Source organism: Purpureocillium lilacinum (genome assembly GCF_023168085.1).
Source record: "Purpureocillium lilacinum CBS 284.36 DNA, scaffold_3, whole genome shotgun sequence".
Taxonomy (NCBI): domain Eukaryota; kingdom Fungi; phylum Ascomycota; class Sordariomycetes; order Hypocreales; family Ophiocordycipitaceae; genus Purpureocillium; species Purpureocillium lilacinum.
The window spans coordinates 407,194-432,260 of NW_027072113.1; the positions used below are offsets into that span (position 1 = coordinate 407,194).

General features: G+C 57.0%; 8 protein-coding genes across 8 annotated transcripts; 6 read left to right on the plus strand and 2 right to left on the minus strand.

Annotated features, from left to right (window-relative positions):
• Positions 1 to 448: 448 nt before the first annotated feature.
• Positions 449 to 1,552, plus strand: PLICBS_003987 (uncharacterized protein; the record flags this gene model as incomplete). The annotated part of the gene is made up of 1 exon (XM_018326800.2): positions 449 to 1,552. The coding sequence occupies one exon, from the start codon at positions 449 to 451 to the stop codon at positions 1,550 to 1,552; it is 1,104 nt and encodes a 367-aa protein (XP_018175120.2).
• Positions 1,553 to 1,806: 254 nt separating this feature from the next.
• Positions 1,807 to 3,098, minus strand: PLICBS_003988 (uncharacterized protein; the record flags this gene model as incomplete). The annotated part of the gene is made up of 2 exons (XM_018326799.2): positions 1,807 to 2,221; positions 2,275 to 3,098. 2 exons carry the CDS (start codon positions 3,096 to 3,098, stop codon positions 1,807 to 1,809), a joined length of 1,239 nt encoding a protein of 412 aa, XP_018175119.1.
• A 2,109-nt stretch (positions 3,099 to 5,207) lies between these two features.
• Positions 5,208 to 6,686, plus strand: PLICBS_003989 (uncharacterized protein; the record flags this gene model as incomplete). The annotated part of the gene is made up of 3 exons (XM_065600361.1): positions 5,208 to 6,015; positions 6,072 to 6,316; positions 6,681 to 6,686. The coding sequence occupies 3 exons, from the start codon at positions 5,208 to 5,210 to the stop codon at positions 6,684 to 6,686; spliced, it is 1,059 nt and encodes a 352-aa protein (XP_065456433.1).
• Positions 6,687 to 8,262: 1,576 nt separating this feature from the next.
• PLICBS_003990 (uncharacterized protein) lies at positions 8,263 to 10,138 on the plus strand (the record flags this gene model as incomplete). The annotated part of the gene is made up of 3 exons (XM_065600362.1): positions 8,263 to 8,419; positions 8,647 to 9,554; positions 9,617 to 10,138. 3 exons carry the CDS (start codon positions 8,263 to 8,265, stop codon positions 10,136 to 10,138), a joined length of 1,587 nt encoding a protein of 528 aa, XP_065456434.1.
• Positions 10,139 to 11,331: 1,193 nt separating this feature from the next.
• On the plus strand, positions 11,332 to 13,839 carry PLICBS_003991 (uncharacterized protein; the record flags this gene model as incomplete). The annotated part of the gene is made up of 1 exon (XM_018326797.2): positions 11,332 to 13,839. The coding sequence occupies one exon, from the start codon at positions 11,332 to 11,334 to the stop codon at positions 13,837 to 13,839; it is 2,508 nt and encodes an 835-aa protein (XP_018175117.2).
• A 759-nt stretch (positions 13,840 to 14,598) lies between these two features.
• On the plus strand, positions 14,599 to 15,430 carry PLICBS_003992 (uncharacterized protein; the record flags this gene model as incomplete). Its single annotated transcript, XM_018326796.2, has 4 exons — positions 14,599 to 14,782; positions 14,881 to 14,991; positions 15,048 to 15,093; positions 15,175 to 15,430. The coding sequence occupies 4 exons, from the start codon at positions 14,599 to 14,601 to the stop codon at positions 15,428 to 15,430; spliced, it is 597 nt and encodes a 198-aa protein (XP_018175116.2).
• A 4,259-nt stretch (positions 15,431 to 19,689) lies between these two features.
• Positions 19,690 to 20,223, minus strand: PLICBS_003993 (uncharacterized protein; the record flags this gene model as incomplete). The annotated part of the gene is made up of 1 exon (XM_018326795.2): positions 19,690 to 20,223. One exon carries the CDS (start codon positions 20,221 to 20,223, stop codon positions 19,690 to 19,692), a length of 534 nt encoding a protein of 177 aa, XP_018175115.1.
• A 1,983-nt stretch (positions 20,224 to 22,206) lies between these two features.
• PLICBS_003994 (uncharacterized protein) lies at positions 22,207 to 24,840 on the plus strand (the record flags this gene model as incomplete). Its single annotated transcript, XM_018326794.2, has 1 exon — positions 22,207 to 24,840. The coding sequence occupies one exon, from the start codon at positions 22,207 to 22,209 to the stop codon at positions 24,838 to 24,840; it is 2,634 nt and encodes an 877-aa protein (XP_018175114.2).
• Positions 24,841 to 25,067: the final 227 nt, after the last annotated feature.

Consider the following 25,067-nt stretch of genomic DNA (forward strand, 5'->3'; position numbering starts at 1 on the left):
TCTCCTTGGCCTCTGCATGCTGGTCATGCTCGTTACGCTGGAGAGTTATAGACTGTACACAGATGAGGTTCGAAACTGGTCCCCACTCCCAGAATGAAGCCGGCTCAATATTTTGTAAGGGCAATGACTGACGAAGAGTACCCTCTAGTGGCCGCTAAGCAGTTCAGCTCTGAGACAAAGGCCAGAAGTGCTGGGAGGACCCAGGAGGTCCCAGCTGCACTACGTGATCCCGGCCACCTCACCAAACGATCTCTTCTGCGCCGTTGTCGCATCAGCTCTGGTCAACAGATATCCAGTACCTTATGTGATCGGATGGAAAGGGGAGGGCGAGTTCGACGCAAAGGCGGCCCATGTCGCCAAGTTACGGACGATCAAGCGATATCTCGATACGTTACCTCATGGCGGTGAGGATGACGATCTTATTATCATCGGAGACGGACACGATGTTATGGCCCAGCTGCCTGTCGAAGTCATAATCGAGCGATATTTCCAACTCGTTTCCGAGGCGGACGCTCGCCTCGCCGACCGCTTCGGCATTAGTGTCGAGGAAGCTCACACTCGAGGGCTCCGCCAGACTCTTTTCTGGGGTGCTGATAAGATGTGCTGGCCCCCGTTGTACGAGGAGGCTCAGTGCTCATCTATCCCTGCATCGAACCTGGCACACAACGCACTTGGGCCCAAGACAGGCAACGGGGACCTTGCCTATGCGGATGCGAGATTTTTCAACTCGGGCTCTGTCATTGGGCCTATAGGTGATTTACGAGACTTCATCAATGCTGGCATAGCCGAAATGGAGGCGACATTTGATCCCAAGTTCGAATACCACAACTCCGATCAGGTATACCTCGCTAGGCTCTTCGGCCGCCAGGAGCTTTCTCGCAATCAACAAGTCATCCACGCGCGCAACTCCAGCGAGATCAAACCTTTATCGGCCGTGAGAGCCCAATACTTGAACACAACGGAACACCACGTTGCCATCGATTACGAGTCCACCCTTTTCCAGACTGGATGCTACTTTGACAGATGGATACACACCCTCAACTTCAACAACTCGGACAATACAGCAACTGTGCAGAAGGATGTATTTGATCAAGGTCAGACGTTCAAGCCGTATCCACTCCAGATGCCAGCCAATGTCTACCAGTCTCTACTTCGCGTTTACAATTCCATCGCCGAGCAACAATCCATGTCCGCACAAGAGTGGATTGGCAGTCTTAAATTGGTCACAAATGTCGTCTCCAAGAATATCTTCGGGTTCTACCACGCGACATGTAGCAAAAAGAGTCTCCTTAGCCGGTTCAAGTCGTACTGGTTCCACCCTTTCATGGAATCCCTGATGAGGGCAGCCTTCCGTGAAACCCAGGCCGGCGAGCTCATCACCGAGAAGCTAATTGACGGCCGCGAGTGGGTGTACAAGATATCGTACCCAACAGACGCGGGAGTGGACGAGGATCAGCTGGGTGGTGTCTTTACCGACTCGGAAGCCGAAGGCTTTGTTTCATACACGACCCTTTGTTCAGATCACTTGGATCTTTTCAAGCCGAAACAGTAGCCCGCTACGACGGCGAGGCGGGGGCCAATGCATTGTGATGGACGGGTTGACTTTTGCGCGCGGCAGGGACGGGGCCGTTATGCAGCGTCTCAGTGTGCTTGGATGGCGTATATGGAAGCAGAAGGGACTGCCGCGGGGACTGGCTGTCGCCGTACTCAAACCCCTGTTGTATGAAATCTTGATGGAAAGGACTGTATTCATTGAATCATGTCGCTAATGGCTACTATATAATGCTATGAATGGGAAAGACTCTCTTAAACCGTAATCTCCTTGGGAATTCTGCAGCAGTCCACCGCTGAGCAGAAGTTGACATCATTCTCACTAGCCTGAGACGCCACCGGCAAGGTCTGCCGAGCCGGCCAAATCTCGCAGCCAGCCTCAATCTCCTTCTTGTGGTGGCTTGTGAGCAGGTCTCGGACCGACTTCTGGAAGAAGAGCGGTCCCTTCTCCATCTTGGGGTGCAGCTCCCCGTTGACGAAAACGCCCGCGTTCAGGTTCTTCTGTGCGTTCGCACAAAGCACCTTGTCCTCGGACATGATCCTCTTGTACATGGCGTCGATGACACCAAAGTCTTCGTCGCTGGAGTTCTTGTTTCTGTAAACCTCGTACCTCATTGTTGATGTTGTCGGCCCGCTTGGGACGAATCTCTGGATGAAGAAAAAGTGCGGCCTGCTACATGTCAGTGGTACATCCATGAAAAATGGGGAGTTAAGGAGCCGTACGAGATGTTCAACGACGCGTTGGGGAAGTAGTAAGTCGCGGCGACTCTGAAGCCCCTGGCGATTTGCTCTTCTGTCGGGCTGCCAAAGTGCTGGATGTGGCCGCCGGTTGTCTCTACCCAGTAGGAGCTGAGGTCCGCGATGGTCGGGATGTCAGGATGTGTTGTCTTGCAGTGGTAGCACTCGTTGTAGTTGTCTGCCAGGATCTTCCAGTTGTACTCGCCCTCCATCTCCCAGGTGTGGTCAAACTGGTACTCTTCAAAGTTGTAGAACTGAAACCTGGTCTGCTTGTCGATGCCGGCGAAGTCATCCTCCCAAGCCACTTGGGGCTTTGCGCCACCATCAAGGTTCACCCAGATGAAGCCCTTGTCGTCGACGTGGACGTGGACCGGCAGTAGGTTGTTCTTGGACTTGTCGAAGCCTTCCATGTCTTGGTAGCCTGGTGCCTTGGCCAGCTTGCCATTGAGACCATACGACCAGCCGTGATACTTGCAGGAAAACATGAAGTTGTTGCCTTTCTCTTGAGTGACGATGGGAAAGGCGCGATGCCTGCAGACATTGTGGAAGGCATTGATGTTTCCATCGCGATCTTGGCAGATGACGAAGTCGAATCCAGCAACATCATATCGAACCCAGTCGCCTCGTTCGGGGATGCGGTGCTTGTGTGTTGTGAGGAGCCACTTCTTGGAGAAAATGGCCCGCCTTTCCAACTCATACATCTCATGGGATGTATACCACGAGGCCGGTAGTGCCCTGACAGGGGCACTCTCGTCGTCGGCAGTAGTGGCTCGGCCTAGGCCGAGATAGCTCTTGAGCAACTGCGCCATAGCAAATAGGTACACAACAAGACAAGTGGCGCAATAATATCGGCACAGAAATGATTCGAATTATCTTCTATGAGCTACTCTACCTTTTGCTTGGAGAGGCCGCGCTTCCCTTTTATCTTTCCCCCCTTACGGACTCGTAAGGACTGATCTGGAGCGCGGGCTCCCACCAGTCCGATAACATTGTGTCGCACGGTCGTGAGTTGGTTGCAGGTATCGTCAGCTGGCCAGGCACACGGCGACGAGAGGCCGGTCACATGATCGGCTTTCCGCCAGAGGCCGTTATTGACAAGTTGCCAAACGCGGCGGGAGTGTGGACGGGATGGAATGGGTTTGGAACACGCAGCCGAAGCAATTGTCCAGACGCGGACGCATCCCCGCTTGTGGCGCCAAGGCCGGCGCGCATATCGGACATGAACGACCGGCGACGATGGTTTCCCTTACGCAACTGCCCCGGACATGGCGACCGCCCCGCCGGCAAATGCTGCCCGAGCTGCCCAAGGGATGATTTCAGAATGGCCACATGGCACGGCGCTTTGGCCGTCATCACACGGGGTAAGTGTTGTCATACAGTGGCGAGACACATCGTGCATACACCAAGTGATCGGAGGACGTGCCCGACAGCATGATGAGAGCCAACGCAGCGGCGGCGACGTTCCCTCGCCACCTGCGGCAAGACTACGGCCACATCAGTTGTCTGGCAGTTGTCGCGGCACCTTCATTTCCCCCGGCCCAACTATCGCGATGGCGTTCATGGGTGTTGTCGACTGTCCACGTGGCCACCGAAAGCGTCTGAAGCTCCCGCCACTTCCCATCTTGGCTGTGTTTATTTCCACCTTGTGTGAGTGCCGGGGGGTCGTGGCCGTCGATTCACTGTTCATTGTCCCCGACTCACGGCCCAGGTAGCCGCGCAATGGTGGTGCAATGTTGCAACCCCCAGCTGTCGCCCTGGAGCTCGTACTCGTGCATTCAGCCTCAAGCTCGTACTCCCTTGGGCGCCAGAAAGCTTATTCTGGAATGGTCTCGATCTTCATCGGCTCTGTTTGAGGCCCCGTCCCAAGCGCTTGGGGGCCCGACGTCGGACGCAGACCCTTTCCCCGCATGACCCGTCTCGTGCAGCCAACGCGGACCGACCGTGTCGAACGCTGGGACGCATGCGCAGACGTTTGTAATCAGGGGTTGGGACTCGGGAACGACCCCATTCGCGGGATCTGCGGGCGAGAGAACAACGGGCAGAGAGTAGATGCTCTCAACTGGCAAGTTGTAAGTATGGATCAAACGGCCATCCTGTTGCCGTAGGCGATGCCTGTAATGGCGCCCTGGACACCGCATTGCGCAAAGTCGGCAAGCACCAGCTGCAGAGTCACAGCTTCGCCGCCCGTGCCAGCTCGCTCGAGTGGGGGTGCGGTTAACGCAGGGTTGGGGAAGCGCCGCCCCGAGTCCCAGACATTGCGGGGAAGAAGCTGGGACCCTTCATGTTGGGGTGTGGCGTCCAACGCCCGCTGCATTGACCGGCAGTTGGAGAACCGCGCAGTGGCAGCTTCTCGACAAGGATGCTATACCATTTGAGGGAATGCGATTGCATACGCTGCAGTAGCGTGCAGTGTTCCGTGCATCTCTGCTTGCGACGCTCTGTATCTGCGGATGAACGCCCGGGCATTTGCACAGCGTGACTCGATATCGATCACAATGGTAGGGAGATAACTGTGGAACGCTCCACGTATGAGGAGATGCATAGTTATCTCGCCGCCGACACAGCGTCACGTGACCGGTTCATCGGAGGTCCTGGCCGATGCCGGGGCAGGCCGGCGAAGCACATAAGTTGCGGCGCCGATGCAGGTTCAGGGTCTGGCGGGCGAATGAGCTTGTGACGATTTAAGCACTCGGCCACGTTCCCGACCATATGATCTGATTGACAAGTCTATCACGAACCTGGTCTGAGCGGTGGCACATCCAAGTTGAGCGTTCCTGCAAGACCGTACGGTACATGTAGGTTGTGCCGCACTCTTGCTCGAGCTCAAGGCTCCGTGTCTCTGGGTGCCGATGCTGACACCCTCTCCCATTGATAGCAAAGGACACCCGTCAGGCGTTGCCGAGTTTGCATTTCGCAGCATGTCCTCAGAGGCGCCGTCATTTCTCATCATTGGCGCAGGCGTGTTTGGCGTGTCGACTGCTTACCACCTGATCAAGAAGTATCCCAATGCCTCGGTGACGCTCGTGGACCGGGATACGTACGACGCAGAAAGCCGCGTTGCCGCATCGTGGGACTGGAACAAGGCTGTTCGTGCCGACTACGATGACATTGTGTACTGCCAGCTAGCGCTGGAGGCACAGGATGTCTTCAAGTCCGATCCGCTCTGGAAACCCTACTTCCACGAGACGGGGGTATACTGGATCTGTCGCAGCGACTATGCTCAAGACGTTATCAACAACTACAAAAAACTGGGAAGGACGGCTGATCTGGCCGCCTACCCCATCGAAGAGGCTCGAAAGATGTACGGGGGCCTATTCGAGGATGCTGATTACTCGGGTGCCAAAGAGGTGCTCATCAACAAGACCAGTGGATGGGCAGCCGCTGGAGACTGTCTGCGCGCGGTAACTCGCAAGGCAATCGAGCTGGGCGTCAAGTATGTCGCTGCAGAGGTTTCAGCCCTCCAAGTCGACAAAAATCGCCACTGTTCCGGAATCAAGACAGCGACGGGAACAATACTGGAAGCATCACACGTCATTCTGTGCACTGGCGCATACACGCCCAAGCTCTTAGAGTTCAGCGCTGCAACCAGCGGCTTTGCCGAGCTTCGTGCTGGGCCAAGGATTGTCGCGGGAGGCATCACGACTGGAATGTGGAAAGTCGACGATGAGTCGTACGAGAGGTTCGCATCCATGCCCGTCGGTTTCCAGGGCTACAACGCGGAATCAGGTGAGTTAGTATCGTTTAAGCGTGCGATAAGTCACTGGTAGCTAACCTCCAGCAAGGCGCCTTTATCGGGAGCTTGCCGCCCACCAAAGATAGAGAAATGAAGTGGTGGGGTCAGACAATCTTCAAGAACACTCGAGAGGTCTTGCCGGGCAGATTCATTTCAGCGCCCCCCAATGAGCGAGACTACGCTCAGTGGAAGGTCTCGGGAAAGCTGAAAGAAGACATTCAATATGCAAGCAATGTCTTTTACGGCAAAAAGAGCGCACACTGGACGCACGAAAAGCATCGAATCTGCTGGCAAGTCGATTGCCCTAGAGACCAAGAGATAAGGTGCTAACTTTATCAGGGATGCGTTCACCACAAGCGGGGACTTTATCATATCGCCACATTCAGCAGCCAAGGGGCTTTATGTTGCGACTTGCGGCTCCTTCCATGGCTACAAGTTCTTCCCGGTACTTGGCAAGTACGTGACACAGATGTTGGAGGGAACGCTGGCTCCAGAACTCGCGAGTAGGTGGGCGTGGGATCGGGAGCGACCAGACCCATCGCTGAATCCCGAATGGCCTCGGGTAGAGATGAGAGACTTGATAGAACCGTCCGCGAAATTGTAGGTGCAAATAGAGGAAGCCTTTTGACACCCTCTCGATGAACCTGCAAGATGGTAGGTGTAAGTGGAGATTGTGTGGCTGCGCCTTTCATGTTACTGCATCCGTACTTCGGTCCAGAACAGCATGACAAGCTGCGAACTTGGAAGGCGACAGACCCCTACCAGGTGCCATAGACCGTGCGCGGGGCCAGGGCCCCTGAGAGATCCCTGTGTGGTTGTTGATGCGGAGTGATTACCGGCTCAGACCACCAGTGGAACACAGCGCGATCGTCCCGCGTGGGGAGCTGGGGGCCGGACATCGCCAGGGCACCAACAAGAACAGAGCATCGCTGGCTAATCAAGGGCCGAGGATTGCAAACAAAAACGCCCTTTTATGCCATCAACCACAGAATCCGCCACAGCCCGCATGCTGGGGACCCCCACCGATGAGATGGGAGCTCCGGCGCGGCCGTGCATCACGATGAGCTGTGCATCACGGGGCGGCCGGCGACTGTTGAACACTGCTGCAAGGCAGTGCAAGCACGGGGTGCAACTTATCGCCGCGGGTCCGGGGACATGACAGGCAACGATTCAGAACACACCCCCTCCCCCTGCTGGACCGCCTCCTGCGCGACCACCCTGGCACCTGGCACACGCACTCAAATTCTTGGTGACTTGACACACACTCACGGACGCATGCACACGCACATCAGGCGCGTTATCAGCCGGTCCACGTGCCATCGTGCCTGGCGAAGGTCGTGTCAAAAAGGCGCCGGACAAGCAAGCCTGTAAGTTGGTCGCTGAGCACAGCGCAGCGCCTTGGCGCCTCGCCGTGACCATTTTGGCCATCTGCGGTGGCTAGCCTGGAAGTGGTATCGGCTCTTGCAACCCCGCGTGGGCCCTTTGGGGCGCGCGCTTCGGGGCCAGCAGTTGGGCTCTCGGCGAAGAAGGGGGCGATAGCCCCAGCTCCAGAGTGTGGTGGTGTGCACCAGCGCTCACCGTGGCGTCGCCCAGGCGAGAGGGGGAGATATGTAATAGACTTTGGTATTTATTATTGGCGGTGCGCCCCCTTCTGAACCTCCTCCAACATCGCATGGCCCAGCTTCGGTCGAGCCCATGATGACGCCGCCAGAGGACGGGGCCAGCGCCCGCGGGAGACGGCGATCTCACCTCGCCTGCCTCAATTGCAGGTCCGTCATTTGATCGTGCCGTTGCCAGATATGTATCGCCGGCCGTGCACTGACGATCACACAGGCGAAAGAAGACCCGCTGTCCCGGCGAGAAGCCGGCCTGTTCAAGCTGTCTTCGGTTGAGACAGTCCTGCTCGTATCCCGCTGCCACGAGGCCGCCGCATGGCGACCGATCGGTACGCCAATGATGCTACTTGACGATCTGAGCACCCTCGCTGACGATCTACAGGAGGAGAGGCTCGCGCACTTGGAAGAGAAGCTGGATATCCTTCTCAGTGGCAGCTTGTACATACGACTCCGAGCCGTGCTTCCCGCGGGCATTCTGACCGGGTTCTCAGGGCGAGCCATGCCACACGACAACAAGAACACGCATTCGAAGATGTCGCCGAGCCGTCGGAAAAGTCATACTCGGCCACGCCGCCGGGCCCCGAGCTGAACAAACCCCCGGGCCATGCTCGCCTCCCCTCCGTGATGCCTGAGTCGGACGAGTCAAGTCTGCGGCCCAGTCCGTCGGACATTGCCGTCGGCATTGGTCTCTACTTCAAGTACTGCCACAGGCAACCGATATGGTGCTTCTCGCGTGAAGATGTCAGCGACTACGGCACCCTCCCCGGAGAGCTTGCCTGCAGTATTATGGTGCTGACCTCCCGCTTCTCAGAAAAACGGGACCAGCTGCAGCTCTACAGCGATAGCGCGAAGCATCTGGTCATGCTTCGCCTTGCAAGTGGCACGGTGGACCTGACCACCATTGAGAGCTTGTGCCTACTTTCTTACTCGTCTTTCATAGGTAAGAGCGAAGCACGTCGGCGGCCAGCACCTGAGGTTACATATGTACTGATGCCTATGGCGACACAGACGGAAACTTTCACCTTGGCCAGTTCCATCTCGGCCTCGCATTTCAGCTCTGCCGGACAGCCATGCTGGACTTGGAGTCGGTATATGCCGTCGACGACCCGAACACGGAAAGGAAGAAGAGACTTTTCTGGAGCCTGCAGCTGCTGGAACAGTTTTATGGGCGTCAGAACGGGCTCTTGAGCGTACCCACGGACATATGGCGACCGTACCATTCCCAATCGCATAGCGGAGACCGAGGCGATCTCGACCCCAAGGCGCCGCCCTTGCCGCGAGATGAGCTTGGGTGCGCCGACCCCGACGAGCCCGGGATCTGGAACACGAGCGTCCATCTGGCGTGGGTCTGGAGCCAGGTGCGCAAGTATGTTTCCAATTGCGCACACAACATCCTCAAGGAACCCTGGCGACACGACTCCATGTACGCCAAGGTGCTGTCCGACTTCATGGAGATTGAGAACAGGATCCCCATATGCCACCGCTACGACTCCGCCAAGTTCTACAAGCGCAAGATAGAGGAGCTGAAAGTCAATCGCGATTACTGGGCGCCGTGGCTAAAGGAGCAATTCACCTATCATGCCATCCACACAGTCTTGAACCACCCATTCCTTTACATTGTCGGCGCACAGCACAACCCTAATTTGGCCATCCCGAATACGTTTTGGCGAAGATCCTCGGAGCTGGCCCTCCTCCATGCCACCTGGATCGCGCGCATGATCGACATGGCCGTAGATAAGCAGGTTCCGCTGGCGGACCCGTTCTTCGGCCACGCAGCCGCCATCGCCGCCACGGTGCATCTGTACTACTGTTGCGCAGCCGCCCCGAGGCTCAAGTACAAGTCCAACACGGACTTTGTGAAGTGCAAGCGGTTTCTGAAGCGATTTGTTAACTGTTCCGCCGCCTGCAAGGCACTTGTATGGACCCCACTGAGGAAAGCCTCTGGTGTTATCTGGCACCGTCGACTGACATCCCGCAGGATCGCAATCTCGACAAAATGACCCGAATGGCCGCGGGGCCAGATAGCATGGACATGGAGGACTGGATGCCCTCCAAGATCTATCTCAGCGTGCCCCTCATGTGGGAGATTTTGCAGTTCAGCTTCACGGATGACTCGCACGAAGCTTCGACTGCAGGTTTGCTGGACGCCTCCCTCACTCCACCCGTCACGGGCGACGACATGAGCGAGAGCCCAACTCTGGAAATTATTGTAGCGACTTCACCAGAAATCAGCATTAATACGGCCGACGGCGGACAAGAGGCGCCGACAATGTCCTTCAAGGCCTCTTCGCATTCGGCTCGCGATTCGCCTTGGAGCACGTACCGCGACGAGGACAGCCTAGCCTTTCACTTCACTCCGTGGCTATACGCCGATTCTTCTCAGTTCATTAGCATGGGAGACATGGGATACTATGACACGCAGCCCGCCATGGGCGAGTCTCGGGGCATGGCGTGGTGGGAGGGCGACAACTTCAGCAACATTATGTTCAACCACTTTTAGCGATTCATTTATGGCCTAATGGGAAAGACGAGTGCGGGGAGGGCTGTGATGAGGATACGTGTGTGCTGGGTGTATCGAGAGCGCCGTCTTCGCGCGGCAGCAAAGAGGAGCCAAGACGGCTCATGTGAGTGCGATGTTAGTTACCAACATTTGGCGGATGGAGTCCAGATACAGCGAGCTTTTCAGGTTGCCACTGGCGGCCGATAATTCACTTCGCGAGTAGATAGATGATTAATGTATTTCAGGGTACGGCCATGAAAAACCGGTGACAGGTGACTCAGGGATGAAGACCGAGACATTGAAGACGTACCAAGATGGCCTCGGCGGCGACTGACCGCTCCAGTCCTCTGCTGTGGTCCAAGCTGTTACAGCGCCATTGCCGCCTCACCCGGTCGATGCGAGCAAATTCACCTCGTGCCGTGCCGGTTTCATAGAATGGGGAATGCCCTCATTGTATATCTGCTTGTCGGCTGTTGCGATCCCGCGGCCGGTCTGGTGGCGGACGCCCCAGACGACCCAGGTCCACTTACACGGGGCATTAGCAGCAGCTGGACACTTGCACGGCCCCCCCACGCGGGGAACTCCAGCGCCCGTAACACTGTACGGGTCTGTGCCTTCATTCGGATGCATGCCTTACTGGCTTGAGCCATCTGCCATCGGAGAGTCTCGACTCCGGATCCTTTGGAGCTTCGCAAGCGAGGTCTGTTCCCGCGGCAGCGCCGGGCACAGAGCGCCCATCAGTCGATGTCCGCGATAGGGGTCCACACTGGGCGCTCAGGCGGGAGGACCCTACAGCGTGGCTGCGGCCTGGCTGATGCAGTTGGGGGCGCCCGTATCTGGGTTTGCTAGTCACGCGCCCGGCCGTCACCCATCCGTCAGGTCCGGCACGGACATCGGTTTCCTACTCCGATCACCTGATCGCACTTCGACCACCTCCCGACAGCTTGGTGCTCCCCATCGTGTGTTGTTGCAGTGCGTGGTATCGTGTGCGTGACGGCATCGGCCTCACAAGGCGGGGTTTCAACGGTGTACTTTGCTTCCCTGCCAAGTACTTATTTAGTCCTTCGGCTTCTGTGTGCCTTGTTGTGATGAGATCGGGTCGATGAATCAAGCCCCTTGAACAAGCACACGCATCGACCCCATCTGCCTCCTCCTCCTCATCGTCGAGCTACCCCCCAAGAAAGGTCGTCGTCATGGCGACCTCATCGCGCGTCGTCATCATCGGGGCCGGCATCGTCGGCGCAAATGTCGCCGACGAGCTGACCTCGCGCGGCTGGACCGACATCACCGTAGTTGATCAGGGCCCTCTGCACCTGGCGGGCGGCTCCACGTCTCATGCTCCGGGCCTGGTGTTCCAGAGCAACGCGTCCAAAGCCCTGAGCTTGTTCGCGCGATACACCGTAGAGAAGCTGCAGTCTCTGAAGAAGGACGGTGAGAGCTGCTTCAATCAGGTGGGCGGGCTGGAGGTGGCAACGACTCCCGCGAGGCTGGAGGAGCTCAAGAGGAAGCATGGCTTCGCGACGTCCTGGGGCATCGAGACTCGCCTGATCAGCACCGACGAGTGCCTCAATGTCTACCCGCATCTGAACAAGGACCTTGTACTGGGCGGCCTACATATACCCAGTGATGGGTTGGCGCTTGCAGCCCGCGCTGTTCAGTTGCTCATCGAACGCACGAGTAAAGCGGGCGTTCGCTATCTGGGATCGACTCCCGTCACGGGCATCAGCCAGATGGATGGCCGCGTCACGGGCGTCGTGACACCAAATGGCGCCATCCCTGCCGACATTGTCATCTCATGTGCAGGATTCTGGGGAGTCGAGGTCGGCGCAATGGCAGGAGTAACGATACCACTCTTGCCGATGGCGCACCAATACGTCAAAACAACGGCCGTGCCGGCGCAGAATGGTCGAAACGCGCTGCCAAACGGAGCGAGCCTTCCCATTTTACGATACCAGGACCAAGATATCTACTACCGCGAGCACGGCGACCGCTACGGTATTGGGTATTACGGCCATCGGCCCATTCCCGTTGACGCCGCCTCTCTTGGCCAAACACCAAAACACGTCACGGAAGAGAATATGCCCTCTCGTCTTAAATTCACACCGAAAGATTTCGAACCAGCATGGAAGCTGTCCCAGGAGCTGTTGCCTGCTCTTCAAAAGAGCACCGTCGCGGAAGGGTTCAACGGAATTCTGTCATTCACACCCGATGGGGGACCTCTTGTCGGCCAGTCTCCCACCGTAGATGGCTTCTTCGTCGCCGAAGCCGTCTGGGTGACACACTCTGCCGGCGTAGCCCGCGCCCTGGCCGAGATCCTTACTACCGGCAAATCTCAGGTCGACCTCACCGGGTGCGAGCTGTCCCGCTTCGACCAAGTCCAGCTCACCCCTGCGTACGTCAAGGAGACGTCGCAGCAGGACTTTGTGGAGGTCTATGACATTCTACATCCCTTCCAGCCGCGCGACTCGCCTCGGGATTTGCGCATCGGCCCGTTTCACGAGCGTCAGCGAGAGCTCGGAGCATACTTCCTCGAAACTAGCGGCTGGGAACGCCCGGAATGGTATGAGGCTAACGCAGAGCTGCTGAGCCATCTGCCCGCGAAATGGCGACCTGTCGAGCGGGATGCCTGGTCAGCGAGATACTACTCGCCAATCGCGGCTGCTGAAGCTTGGAAGACGCGCACTACCGCGGCCATGTACGACTTAACTCCGCAGCGGCGCCTGGAGGTGACAGGGCCAGGAGCTGTCAACCTGCTCATGCGATTGACGACAGGGGAGGTTTCGAGGAATCCGGGCACTGTCACATATGCGCTTCTTCTTGACGTCAACGGGGGCATCCGCAGCGACCTCGTCATAGCGAGATTGGGCAAGGACACCTTCCAGGTCGGAGCAAATGGAGCCATGGACTTTGCCTATCTCTCGCGCGAAGCCCGCGTCCAGACCACAAAGACACCTGCTCAGTTCGTGCAGGTGCGCGACATCACCGGCAGCACATGCTGCCTTGGTCTGTGGGGTCCTCGCGCCAGGAACGTCGTCATGGCAGCGAGCACAGACGACTTCACCGGTGCCAGTCTACCATACATGCACGCGATGAAGGCGACCATCGCCGGCATCCCTGTGACAGCGATCAACGTGTCATATGTTGGCGAGCAGGGCTGGGAGATCCACACCACCGCAGAATATGGGCGGCGTTTGTGGGATGCCCTCTGGCAAGCCGGCCAGCCCTACGGATTGATTGCGGCGGGCAGAAGCGCCTTTTACGCCTTGCGGTTAGAGAGCGGGATCAGGCTATGGGGCGTTGATATGACCACCGAGCACGACCCCTACGAGGCTGGCCTCGATTTAGCACTGCGCGAGTCTGGACAGGGTTACGTCGGACAGGAAGCTCTGAAGAGCCGCTCTACGAAGACGGCCACCCGGCGACTCCGCTGTCTCACCGTCGACGATGGTCGATCCATGGTCCTCGGCAAGGAGCCAGTCTTCGCGGGCGGCCAGTCGGTCGGCTACATCACCAGCGCGGCGTTTGGGTACACGGTCGGCAAGCCGATTGCATTTGCGTACCTTTCCACCAAGGTGTCCGAGGGCGACACAGTTGAGATTGAATACTTTGGGAGGCGCATTCGAGCCACGGTCATGCATGATTCAGCGTACAAGCCGCACAGCGACAGGCCCCGGGCACGGAGAGGAGATTCTAAACTCTAATCTAGGCATAGCATATACAAGTTTTGGCCTCTTTCCCTGTATCTCGCATTCGCTATTGCCCCTCGCTATGGTTACCTTCCAATGTGAATGGCGAGGGTCCACGGAAACTGCAGGACACCGGGTATAAGTCCGTGTCGGATCCAGCCGTCCGGGGATTCAAGCGGGCGCCCTCTAGCGCCGACCTGTCCTTGGGGCGAGCGCGCTCCGTACCTGGCTTTGACGCACAAATCACAGAGCGTAAAGTCTGACACTACAGCCAAAAGAAGCAAATAGATTGCAAACGCTTCCACGAGCGACCCACCGCGGTAAGATGGCCCGAGGGCGTAATTCGAGCCGCGCTCAGTTCAAGTTATCCACAGTCGAGTTGTCCGGCAAATATTGGGCGGGATTATCCTCTCTCTCCGTGTCTTTTACGTGGGTTGTAAGCCGAAACCGGCCGAACAGAGGCATGACTAGCTCCGAGCTCGGGAACTGGGCTGGAATAAGTCGAGCTCGAGAGCACTAAACATCGTAGGTATCATTACTTTTTGGGAATTTCCCTGCAGTCTCACCGTCTCGCCCACCTCACAAGTTTGTGTCGATTGCCTGAACATCGATTGCCATGACATTCAGCAAAGAAGACGGGGAGAAGCAGACCATCATGGCTCCTCATGATGTCGTCTCGACCCCCATAACCTCACGTTTGGCCGATCCTGTACCTACCCCTGACCAGGCGGCACAACCAATGATCTTGGCTGATTGACCCAGGCTCCCCTCGCGATGGGCGGCTTCGCGACGACCCTGCTGACCGTCTCGCTGGCCATGATGAACTTTCGCGGCGTGACCGTCCAGACAATGTTTGTCGGCAACCTGTGTTTCGTGGCTTGCGTTGGTCTAATCATCAGCGCCCAATGGTTCATGATCAAGGGAGACACTTTTTCATACACTGTTTTGACGGCGTTTGGTGAGCACAATGTCCCTTTAGTATCTAGCAACTGAACGTGATTGCGAAGGCAAGGATGAAGTTGAGAAGGGGCGCTGACTGACGCCTGACCTAACCAGGACTCTTTTACGGCGGCTATGGCGCTGTCATGATACCCTGGTTTGGGGTCGCCGATGCGTACGGCGGCTTCACGCCCGAATTCTACAATGCATTTGGGTTCTTTATTCTCAGTAAGAGCAAAGTTCGCGTCCTATCATCGGGGAATCTTCTTACCAAATGTCATCAGTCTGGGGCGTGCTAAACATCTTTTTCCTGATCGCCTCCATAAGACTGTATGTCTCTACTCACTCGCTCCGCACGAAACTCGGGCCAAAGATGTCCTGGCTGTGCTTCATGCTAACGGTACTGACCAGGAGCATCGTGTATGTCCTCGTGTTCACGGCGATTGAGTTCTGCCTCGTCCTTGACGGAGTATCTCAATTCGTCAAGGCGGATGGCCACGACGAGACGTACGCAAAGATGCAAAAGGCGGCCGGCGCATTTGGCTTCATTGCCGGCTTGCTGGGGTACTACTGCACGGCGCACTACTTGTGTGAGGAGGCACTGGGCTTTTCCGTGCCAATGGGCGACACGTCCCGGTTTTTCGTGAAGCGCCGGAAGACGAGTTAAAGGATATCACCTCGGACATTAAACTCCAGCGCTCACGGGCCGCAGAAGTATTGCCGGCAGATGCGCGGACCAGGGATGGTGGAACAGGTTGTGGACGTAAACAAAATTAGAAGAAACGATCGGGGCATCACCAACTACACTGCATGACCCGTCACTTTCGCGCCTCCAACAGCAATTCTGAGACTTCCCATGCCCAATGAAACATCACCGCATCACGAGAGAGAGTTACGGAGAAGATGCTGGCTTGTTCAATGTTGGCTCACCTTCTCAGGTGCTGATGATTTACTACTCTGGCCTAAAAATATCAGACTGAGAGAATTGTGAAAGAGCCAGTAGTCAATCAAGGATCCGTTCCTGTTGCTGGCACGGCGGTTATACCAGACGGCGTGCATACGAACAAGCTCACCCGCCGTATATACAGCCCCACCTCTAGTAGTTGGAGGCTACAGATCCAACTTGCGGAGCACAAGGCCATGCAGTTGATGTCTGGACTCTAGGAGGTACTGTAACCGCACCACTGTCAAACCTTGCAATGATGAGAATGCGGAGTCGAAAACGTCACCTAACGCAGGTGCCACGTCATTCATCTTTGTTGACTCCGTAGACCCTGCTCTCTTTCGGGGCGAAATGATGTCCCGCACGGCCAACACTTGGTACGCCCGGGTTTGTAGCGGCACAGGCAACGTTCCAGAATGCCCGAAGATGGACGCTTATACCCGAGCTCCTGTCCCTTGGCGGTATGGCCAGTGGTTCCCAATTCGTCGAAACTACCCTATATCTTCATGTTGCGTCTGGCTCAGGCATCCGACAGCTTCATGGTCGCCCACGGCACGTCAATCACACAAATCTAGGTCACATATCAGGCTCATCCCCCGAACTTCTACTGCCTTCCTTTAGAGAATGTATCGAAATGTGGGATTGAACCTGCTGCCAGAATGACCCTCCGGTATGCTGTGCGTGCAAGAGGATTCACAGGCGTCGATTCGAAGATCAAGGTGGTCCAGTGGGAATTCGCGATGCCTCGCTGTTGACAAAGCTTTCTGCAGTCCAGCCTTACTGGCTGGCAACATCAAGTCATGGCATGCAGGATACATACCTGACTGGATGCATGTGCTTTTGGATGAAGCACCCTCACTGGATGTCGCAGTCGTCCTGCCCTATGGAATAACAACGGCCGCTCGCAGCAGGCAGCAAAATGTAGTCATGACTGCCCAAATTTGGCAAGAGATGTGTCTATGCGTCTCGTTCTCCGAGTTATCCGTACAAACGGGTCATCTGCACACGCACCGCAACGCCTCATGGAGCGGATCAGCCTCCGCCGGCCCGAGCGTGCCGTCGATTTCCAGCTTCATATGACCTGGCAAGCCACGTCATGGAGAGCTCAGGCAACGAATTTGGCCTCGGAAGCTGTTGGTCATAGCTCCGTTTCACTTGAAATGTAGGGGATGATTCATCTGCTTGCAGCCAACGGGGCAGCCAACACTTCATTCTATGGGGTTGGTGTTGGCACGGACGCGGTGACCAGCTGCCACTTTGGCCCAGCCATCGCAGAATTCCAGGCTCCTGAGAGTCTTCACCACACATCGACCTCGGTGCTCGTCGATGAAACATCTTGTCGACTATCGTCGCATTCACAAGGCACCATCGATGACCGCGTTGCTGATGGGCTTCCCGACATCAACATGGCCAACGTACACAGGCGACAAACGACTCTGGCAACAGAATCGACGACGCAAGGAAGTGCGACGCCGACCGATCCGCCCCGCCTGACCGTGAACGTAGGGCCCTTGACCACGACATTTTCGCCTGGAACGGGGTGCAATAATCTGACGCTAGCTCTGTTCGGCCATCGTGCCTTGTCAAGCACGGTTCAAAGTATCTTTGAGTGGCTTTATGGGTACCAGTGTTCATATACGGAGCTTGTCGCAGTGTCAAGTTGCCTTCCTTCCCTCTATGGGCCGGCATACATTGGCCTTGGTGACCAAGGCAACAACGGCATATATCCCGTTTTTTCTCCGGGGTCGATATGTCCTTCAGGTTACGGATCAAGTTGCTTCATGGCTCCTGGCGCGCCGACCTCCATGACGACCACGTACAGTGGCCAGACTGCACCATTGTCGAGATGGGATAACATCAAGTCCAGCGAAATCGCGATAGGGTGTTGCCCAAGGTGAGTCGATTTCGGAGGATCGACTCACACTAAGCCAGTGCTAAGACCAAAGATAATAGATGCTAATGGTGTGAGTCTTATAGCGGCTTTACCTGTGACTCATCATTATACATTTGCGCATCGTCGCCGACTCCAGGGGAAACAGTCATGGCAGACATGGTTCAAGGTTGTCCTGTTACAGCAAACAGGTCTACAGGGACGCAGTACATTTCTTCCGGCTTGATTCCCACCGTCTTTGCCGCGCAAGTGGTCCTCGTACAGTCGAACGCCAACGCCAGCTTGCTTTCGAACTCCACTGATGGCGGGGGCTCGGCGTCGAGTGGAGGCTTATCAACGGGCGCAAAGGCGGCCATTGGGACAGTCATTCCACTTGGGCTACTGGCGATTGCACTAGGAGCCTATATGTTCATCCGCAGGCGGCGCCTACAAGTCCAGAAGGGGGCCGACACGCAGCCGGATCAAAACGAAGAAGCGGCCGCGACCGTGAAGGTTGAACTGGATGGCGCGGGAGCCGCATCAGAGCTGGACACATCGGGTCAGAGGATATCAGAGCTCGTGGGCAGTACGGGAGCAGTATTGGGTACCCTCGATGGCATACAGGAGCTTCCTGGAGACTATGAACGAAGTGCCCTTGAGTTAGCCGGGCAAGGATCGAAAGCGCCTGAATCGAGGCTGGGTTTGTCGGAAGCAGACGAAATTGTGGTGGTTGAAGCTGGCCCGGCCAGTGGCGACCCTCACAGGCCCCGATCAAGTCGCAGCTCGACGTCGAAGCGATCTACAAAATCCGTGAAAGCCAAGGACAGGACTCCTACGCGCGGGCAGCGCTCTGAGCGACCGCAGTATTACCATCAATAAGCGCTCCTGGATTCGGTCAGGGCATTGCTGCCAGCGAAGCTGCGGGGAGACACGTATGGTGTTGGCCGGCTCCGATGAGCGGGCAGCGCACTCGAGGAGTCGAGATACACAGGAATGGGGAGAGGTACCGAAGCAAAGAGGCTTGCGACATGTTCCCACCACTCAAAGTAGTGTATTGGACTGGAAATGTGGCTTCGCAGCGAGCTGAGGTTCTAGACTCAAAAACGGATGGAAATGAGCTGCTGCTCGTGCAACATTTCCATGTGGCTTCGCGATCCTCGATGGCGGCCAAGGCTGCAGGTGAAATGGCCAAAGAAGACGCGCTGAGACTCACCGGTCTTCTCGCTTAACGGTTCGATGGTGGTCTCATTCGTATTGCTTGATACATTTTCAGCGGCGCAGAAAATCTTCTCGCGAAACGGCTCGATGGTGGTCTCATTCATATTGCTCGATGAGTTTCCAGTGGCGCAGAGAAATCTTCTCGCAAACATGAAACGGTTCGATATGTTGCTCGATATATTTCTAGCGGTGTAGTGAAATGTTCCCCTCTTCGTGAGGCGGCCTGGCCGAGATGATCCAATCGACCTCACCTCTGTGGCTGCCACGTCAAACCCGAAGCGCAGCTCAGCTGGACGGCCTGCAGGAGGGCTTGGGAACTATCAAATGCCGCTCAAGCGTGGCTCCGATGGTGATACCGGCTGGAAAGCCCACTGCTATGAACGGCGAGAACAGGAGAAAACAAAATGTCCCATTCATATTACGAGGGAGAAGTGCGAAGCCCATAAGAGCTATCCGTGGAAACATCAGCCTGTCCACACACCTCGGCCATGTTCCGACCATGGTCGGCGCAGCTCGCGCGTCTCGATTGCCTTGCGGTCCAAATACTGCCCGAGGTACAGCCTGAAAAGGGCGCTGCTGAACCGGTGTTACTTGCTGCGCGCCGCTCCGTTGACTCGGGCGGCTTTGATCAGTGCATCGTCGTCTCGCGCGAAACAGCCAGGCAAAAGCCTCCATGTTCAGGTGTCGCGCGGGCTGGTGTTGGCTGCGGCACGGTGATCTGATCGACCAGTTATTGTGGGATACGAGTCGTCTCCGCGTGACGGGCTGTGTTCATTGGCTTTTGGTATCGAGACGCGCTGCTGGTGCAGGCGGTCTGTCCGGGGGTGCAGGGGTTCATCGGTCGGGAGACGTCACTGCCTCAATCTTGGACGGAGCCACCGATCGAAAGGTGGCCTCAGCTCAGATCCTTCTCCATTTCCACGAAGCACAAGTCCGCCGGCAAGTCCAGATCGCTAAATTTGTCGCGGGGAAACGGCGATGTCCCACCCGTCTCCCGGTAGCCGCGGCGTTGGTACCAGGAGATGAGGTTCTGGCGCGTCGAGAGTGCGTTCAGCTCCATGGTGGTCGCGCTCCAGGTTCGCCGACAGTAGTCCTCGGCGTACTCGAGAACCTGGCGCCCCAGGCCGTTGCTCTGAAACCGCTGGTTGACGGAAAGCATCGACAGACGAGCGTGCCCGTCGCTGCGCTTAACAACTTCGGCAGAGGCTACCAGGTCGCCGCCAATTGTGGCCATAAGAATGACGCTGTCGGCCCGCGTAATTGTGGCCGCGACTTGCTCGACCTCGATGCGAAAGCGATTGCCCAGTTCCATGTCGGCGGTCCACCCTTCCCGGTCGTCAGGTGCGCGGAACGCAGCTTGGACCAATTGTTGCACCTGTGACGCATCTTCAATGGTTGCAAGGCGAAACTGTGGGGCTGGGCTCGCCATCTTGAGCCGAGTGAGAATTGGATTGGACTCGCGGAATTGAGAGAATCAGAGACGGCGGCGCGGTTGAGTCTGTGATTTCAACGCTGTCCATACAAAAGGAAGCAGCTGCCTATTTAATAACAATCGCTGACGCGGGGACCGCAGAAGCACCGAAGTGCATCTCCGTTGTCGTTAGGTCTATGAAAGGGCGTCACCGACGCGGCAGGGCCCGCCCTTTTGAGAACAAGGCCGTCAACTGCCCATCCTGACCCGACATGAAGCCTTGTCTGCGAATTCGAAAGATCAAACCTAGTGATATTAAGTACGTTTGATGCAGAGGCTTCTTTCGCCAAACCGCGGCCACAGTCAGGTAGAGAATACTTTATACAGACTCGAAACCCGAGATTGATGAATCGGTTCGTCACGAGGGTCACGGGGGTGCCGATATGATCTGCGGCGGAAATGGGGCAGCGAGTGACCTGTTATTCCAAGAACGCTGTACAGTACCAAGGACATTGCACCTGTACGTAACACAAATTGGGGGGAGGTGTTTACCTCCTCATCAAAAGCGCCAGGATCGGTTCGGATCGAGTAGCCGCCGATGCTGCGGGAGAGGAGGCTCATGGGCCGCTGTTTGCCAACAAACACATGACCGCAGGTGGTGGTAGCGGCCACCCGCTGCACAGGATTTCTTGGGGCAAGAAGCAGGAAGCAGGAAGCAATTTCGTCGGGCTAGGTTCAGCCTCAGCCGCTAGAGAAGTCCGGGCTTCGCAAAAAAACTGGCCCGCATGGTTTGTGGCGCCGCGCTCACAAGCCTGCGGCGGACTTTTCTCCATCCCGCGCACCGTTGGGCCCCACGCGATGCGACGACAAATCCTCCGCTGGGAAAAGCGAGCAAAGGCGAGGGAAATGCCCCGAGGCGTGGTTGCCGGAATGCAACAGGTGAGTCTGGTCCGCGTTCTCGCGTCGTCGATGCTGCGGCCCTTCAGGGGTCCACGCACGACACGAGACATGCGGGCGCCACGAACGGCAGGAAGTCGTGCCTCAGCACACCGTACCTTACAGTCCACTGGCTCTCGATTCACCCGATTGCACGCAGCAAGACATGGCATGGGGCGGGGGCGGGATGCTTCGCACCAGCCGAGAGCCGTCAACCGGTGTTTGACTGCCTTGGTGCAACAGCGCCGTGTCAAGGCCACGCCCTCTCTCTCGGGCGCAGGCCGGAGCGCAAAAAGTCCTTTTCATGTGGAATATGGAGCGCGCTAGCAGCAGAGCGCAGGACGACCACGACGAGTCGAGCAAAGCCGACTCCATCAGGCCGTGCCCCTGGACCCGCGCCCGTGCCCCCCTGTGGCGCCGCAGCCCTCCAAGCCCTTCGGCCGCCCAAGCGCCAACATAAGATGATCGACACCGGGCGAGTGAGATGACATCGGACTCAGCCCAGCGAGGTATGACAGCGCCACTAGCGTCCCAAAAAGGTGGTTGCGCTGCCTTTGCATGCCAAGGCGACAGGCACACGGGGCGTCCCGTCTGCTCGTCTCAGGCGCGAGTCGGCAGGCCGGCAATCCATCTCGCTTCGCAAGGCACCCGAGCCTCGTACAGAGTACGCGGTGGAGCAAGCCGAATCCTTTGTTCGCGCACGATTGGCTTCGCCGCCGCATGATGCGTGGCTGTGGACACGCATGATCCTGCTCTGCTCGACCGCCGCCTTCATTCTACCCCCCCTAAATAAACACCCTTCTTCTGTCCGGTAGTGCGCCCTGTCGCGTGCTCACCTGCCCCCTTTCTTTTCGCTCGCTGGCTTGCTTGCTTGCTTGGGGCAACTTAAATCCTTTCTCGACTCCAGGCCCTTCTCTCCCTTGCCTTGTCACACCCCCTTCATTTGGTTCGTTGCTGGGTCCCGTCGTCGCCCGCGGTCACCACCAGCAGCGAGCGCAATACTGCCATGTGAAGCACCATCTCGAACCGCTTCTGCCTCCCCTCCTTTCCTTTCCGCGCGTCGACATGGACCGACACTCCGGCAATGGGCGTGGGCGTGGCCTCGCCCTCCACGTCGCCTCTCGCCTGCGCGGCATCCGACGCCTGGCGCTGGCCACGAGCTCGCGCTTTACCAACTGCCGCTTTGTCTTCGCCCTGTCCGCGCTGGCCGTGCTAGGCGCCAAGCTGGTGCACGTCTACACCCACCTCTCAGCCTTGGCAACGGTCCATATGGTGCGGTGGGGGTACTCCTTCTTCGCCCAGGACACGCTGCTACTCATAATACTGCGCCTGCTACTCGACGGCTGGCTCTTCTCTCCCCGCAGCTCCGGCATCTTGCGATGGATTGCTTCATGCATCGCGTCGCTCTTCATCGGAATCGTCATCTTCCTTAATATCATCAACATCTGCTTCTTCGTCGTCAGCGGCTCCGAAATACATTGGCGCAACGTCGGGCTCGCTGGCGATGCCGCCGGGCGTGCGCTCCTCCTCTCCGGGCTCGTCTCGTCGGTCCTCGTCATTGGGGCCCTGATTCTGCTGTCATGGCTTCTTCAGGATGTCTTGTATGCCGCCTGGGGCTTGCTAATGGACGTTGTTAGCTGGCCCGTCGTCCCCGGCGCACGCGCGCGGCTTTGCAGAACGAAATTCCAATTCTCGACCACCGAATACACCGAGATACCCCAGGGCGACATCGAATCTGCGGCGAAGAGCGAGGAGCAAGAAAAGCAGTACGGCGCACGATCGGTCTTGGTTGATCGGATCAAAAGCTGGCCTTGGGCGCGCATATGGCACTATGTGTCGTACGCCCTGGCCGCTGTCGCGTTGCTCGCCCACGTTATCTTGTGCGCACTTCGCCCCGACGACAACTCTCTGCTGTTCATGTCGTGGACTCCAGCGCTCCTCCCCTTTGTCGACTTCAAGACATCAACTTCGAATCTAGACAAGGTCATCGTCCACAACACCACAAGCATCTACCAAGGCTGGGAGGACAAGACCGCTCTCCGCGACCCAATTCCTCTCTCCTGGTTACCGAAAGACTCGATCGCTGGCTTCGAGGACTGGTATCAGAACAAGAAGCATTATTCTGCGGAGGCCGATCCCCTTCGAATCTCCAACTTGGACGACAAACTTCTGCCAGAATTGAAGGACCTGAAAGACGTGCCCATCCGTCACATCATGGCCATTGTGCTAGAGAGCACCAGAAAGGACGTCTTCCCTATCAAGAACTGGGGCATCAATCCAGCACGGCTTCGCGATTCCTGGGACGAACACGAGTTTCCACCAGAGGCCCTGGAACGTCTCAAGACACTTACCCCTACAGCCAAGTACATCACGGGCGACTACAACGATGAATTCGAGCGGCCCCAAGGAGAAAACAACGGGACAGGACGAGGTGGCATCAACTTCAATGATGCGTACACGACGTCGACTTACACCCTCAAGAGCTTAGCGGGCTCGCTTTGCGGTGTTATGCCTATGATGGCTGACTTCAACCTCGAATATTTACACCACATCTACCAGCCTTGCCTGCCGCACATCGCAGCGGCGCTCAACACACTCGAGCACACTGCGAACGGCGGGCACGCGTTTGGCGGGTACAACTGGACATCGACATTTATGCAGTCCGTGACTCTGTCGTACGACAATTTCGGCGGCCTAATGAAGAAGATTGGCTTTCCCGAAGACGGCCTTATCGACAAGGACTACCTCCAGAGCGAAGCGGCCAAGTTCGGGCGGATAAACCTGCCAGATGTGAATTACTTTGGCTTCGAAGAGACGCCGCTCGAAGACTACATACGCGATCAGTTCGAGACAGCCAAGAAAACGAATGGCCGTGCGTTCATCACCCACGTCACGAGCACGAGCCACCATCCGTATTCGATGCCCAAGTCGGAGGAATACGTCCCCCTCGGCAAGGGCCTGGACGATTTGTCACACTATATCAATGCGATCGGATACGATGACCGCTGGCTCGGCAAGATTCTCGGTTTCTTGGACGACTTGGGCGTCGCAAACGAGACGCTGGTGATCTTTGTTGGCGACCACGGATTGTCGATCCCCGAAAACGACATTCTAGCGTCCTACTACAACCCGAACAAAGCGAATAACCACGTTCCGCTCGTTTTCTCACACCCGAAATTACCCCCCATTACGATCAACGACGCCATCTCCACGCAGTCGATATTACCGACCGTGCTGGACCTGCTCATCGAGACGGGCTCGCTCTCTGGCTCCGCAACTCAGGCGGTCAAAGATCTGCTTCATAACTACGAAGGACAATCTCTCCTGCGGCCCGTACGAAAGTCGAAGGAAGCGCAGCCAACATCCGGTCTGCACTCTTCGCCCGAAGAGCTAGCCAACTGGCAGTTCACCAACATCAACCCCGGGCGCGCGATGCTGGGCGTGCGCGATGCGCGGCACCAGTATTGGCGCATGGTGGTGCCCGTGGTGGACAACGTGGAATGGCGCTTCACCGACATCAAGAACGACCACCGCGAAGCCCACCCCATCGTCGGATTCAACTTTGAGGAGTTCCAAAAGCAGGTGGCGGAGCAGCACGGAGATGAAGCCGCCACATGGGTCGAAAAAGGCGCCTACGTAGCGCGATGGTTTGTAGAGGAAAATAGCAAGCGTTGGCGGTATGGACCTTATGAACCGTAAACAAAACGGGTATTTAGATGGGATTAGCGGCCTGGCATACTGAAGCCGGCAATTGAACATTTTTTAGCATTTGAACAAATACTTGCCTTTGAACGAGGAACGCCGTGCTTTCTTTGTGATCTTGTGGTACCATTTAATTGTTACCCTCGAACATGAAGGTTCATGGTCTGGCCAGCTGTGGGCTGGGAGCAGCGTCGTCAAAGCTTGGCACCCGACCCGGGATACTA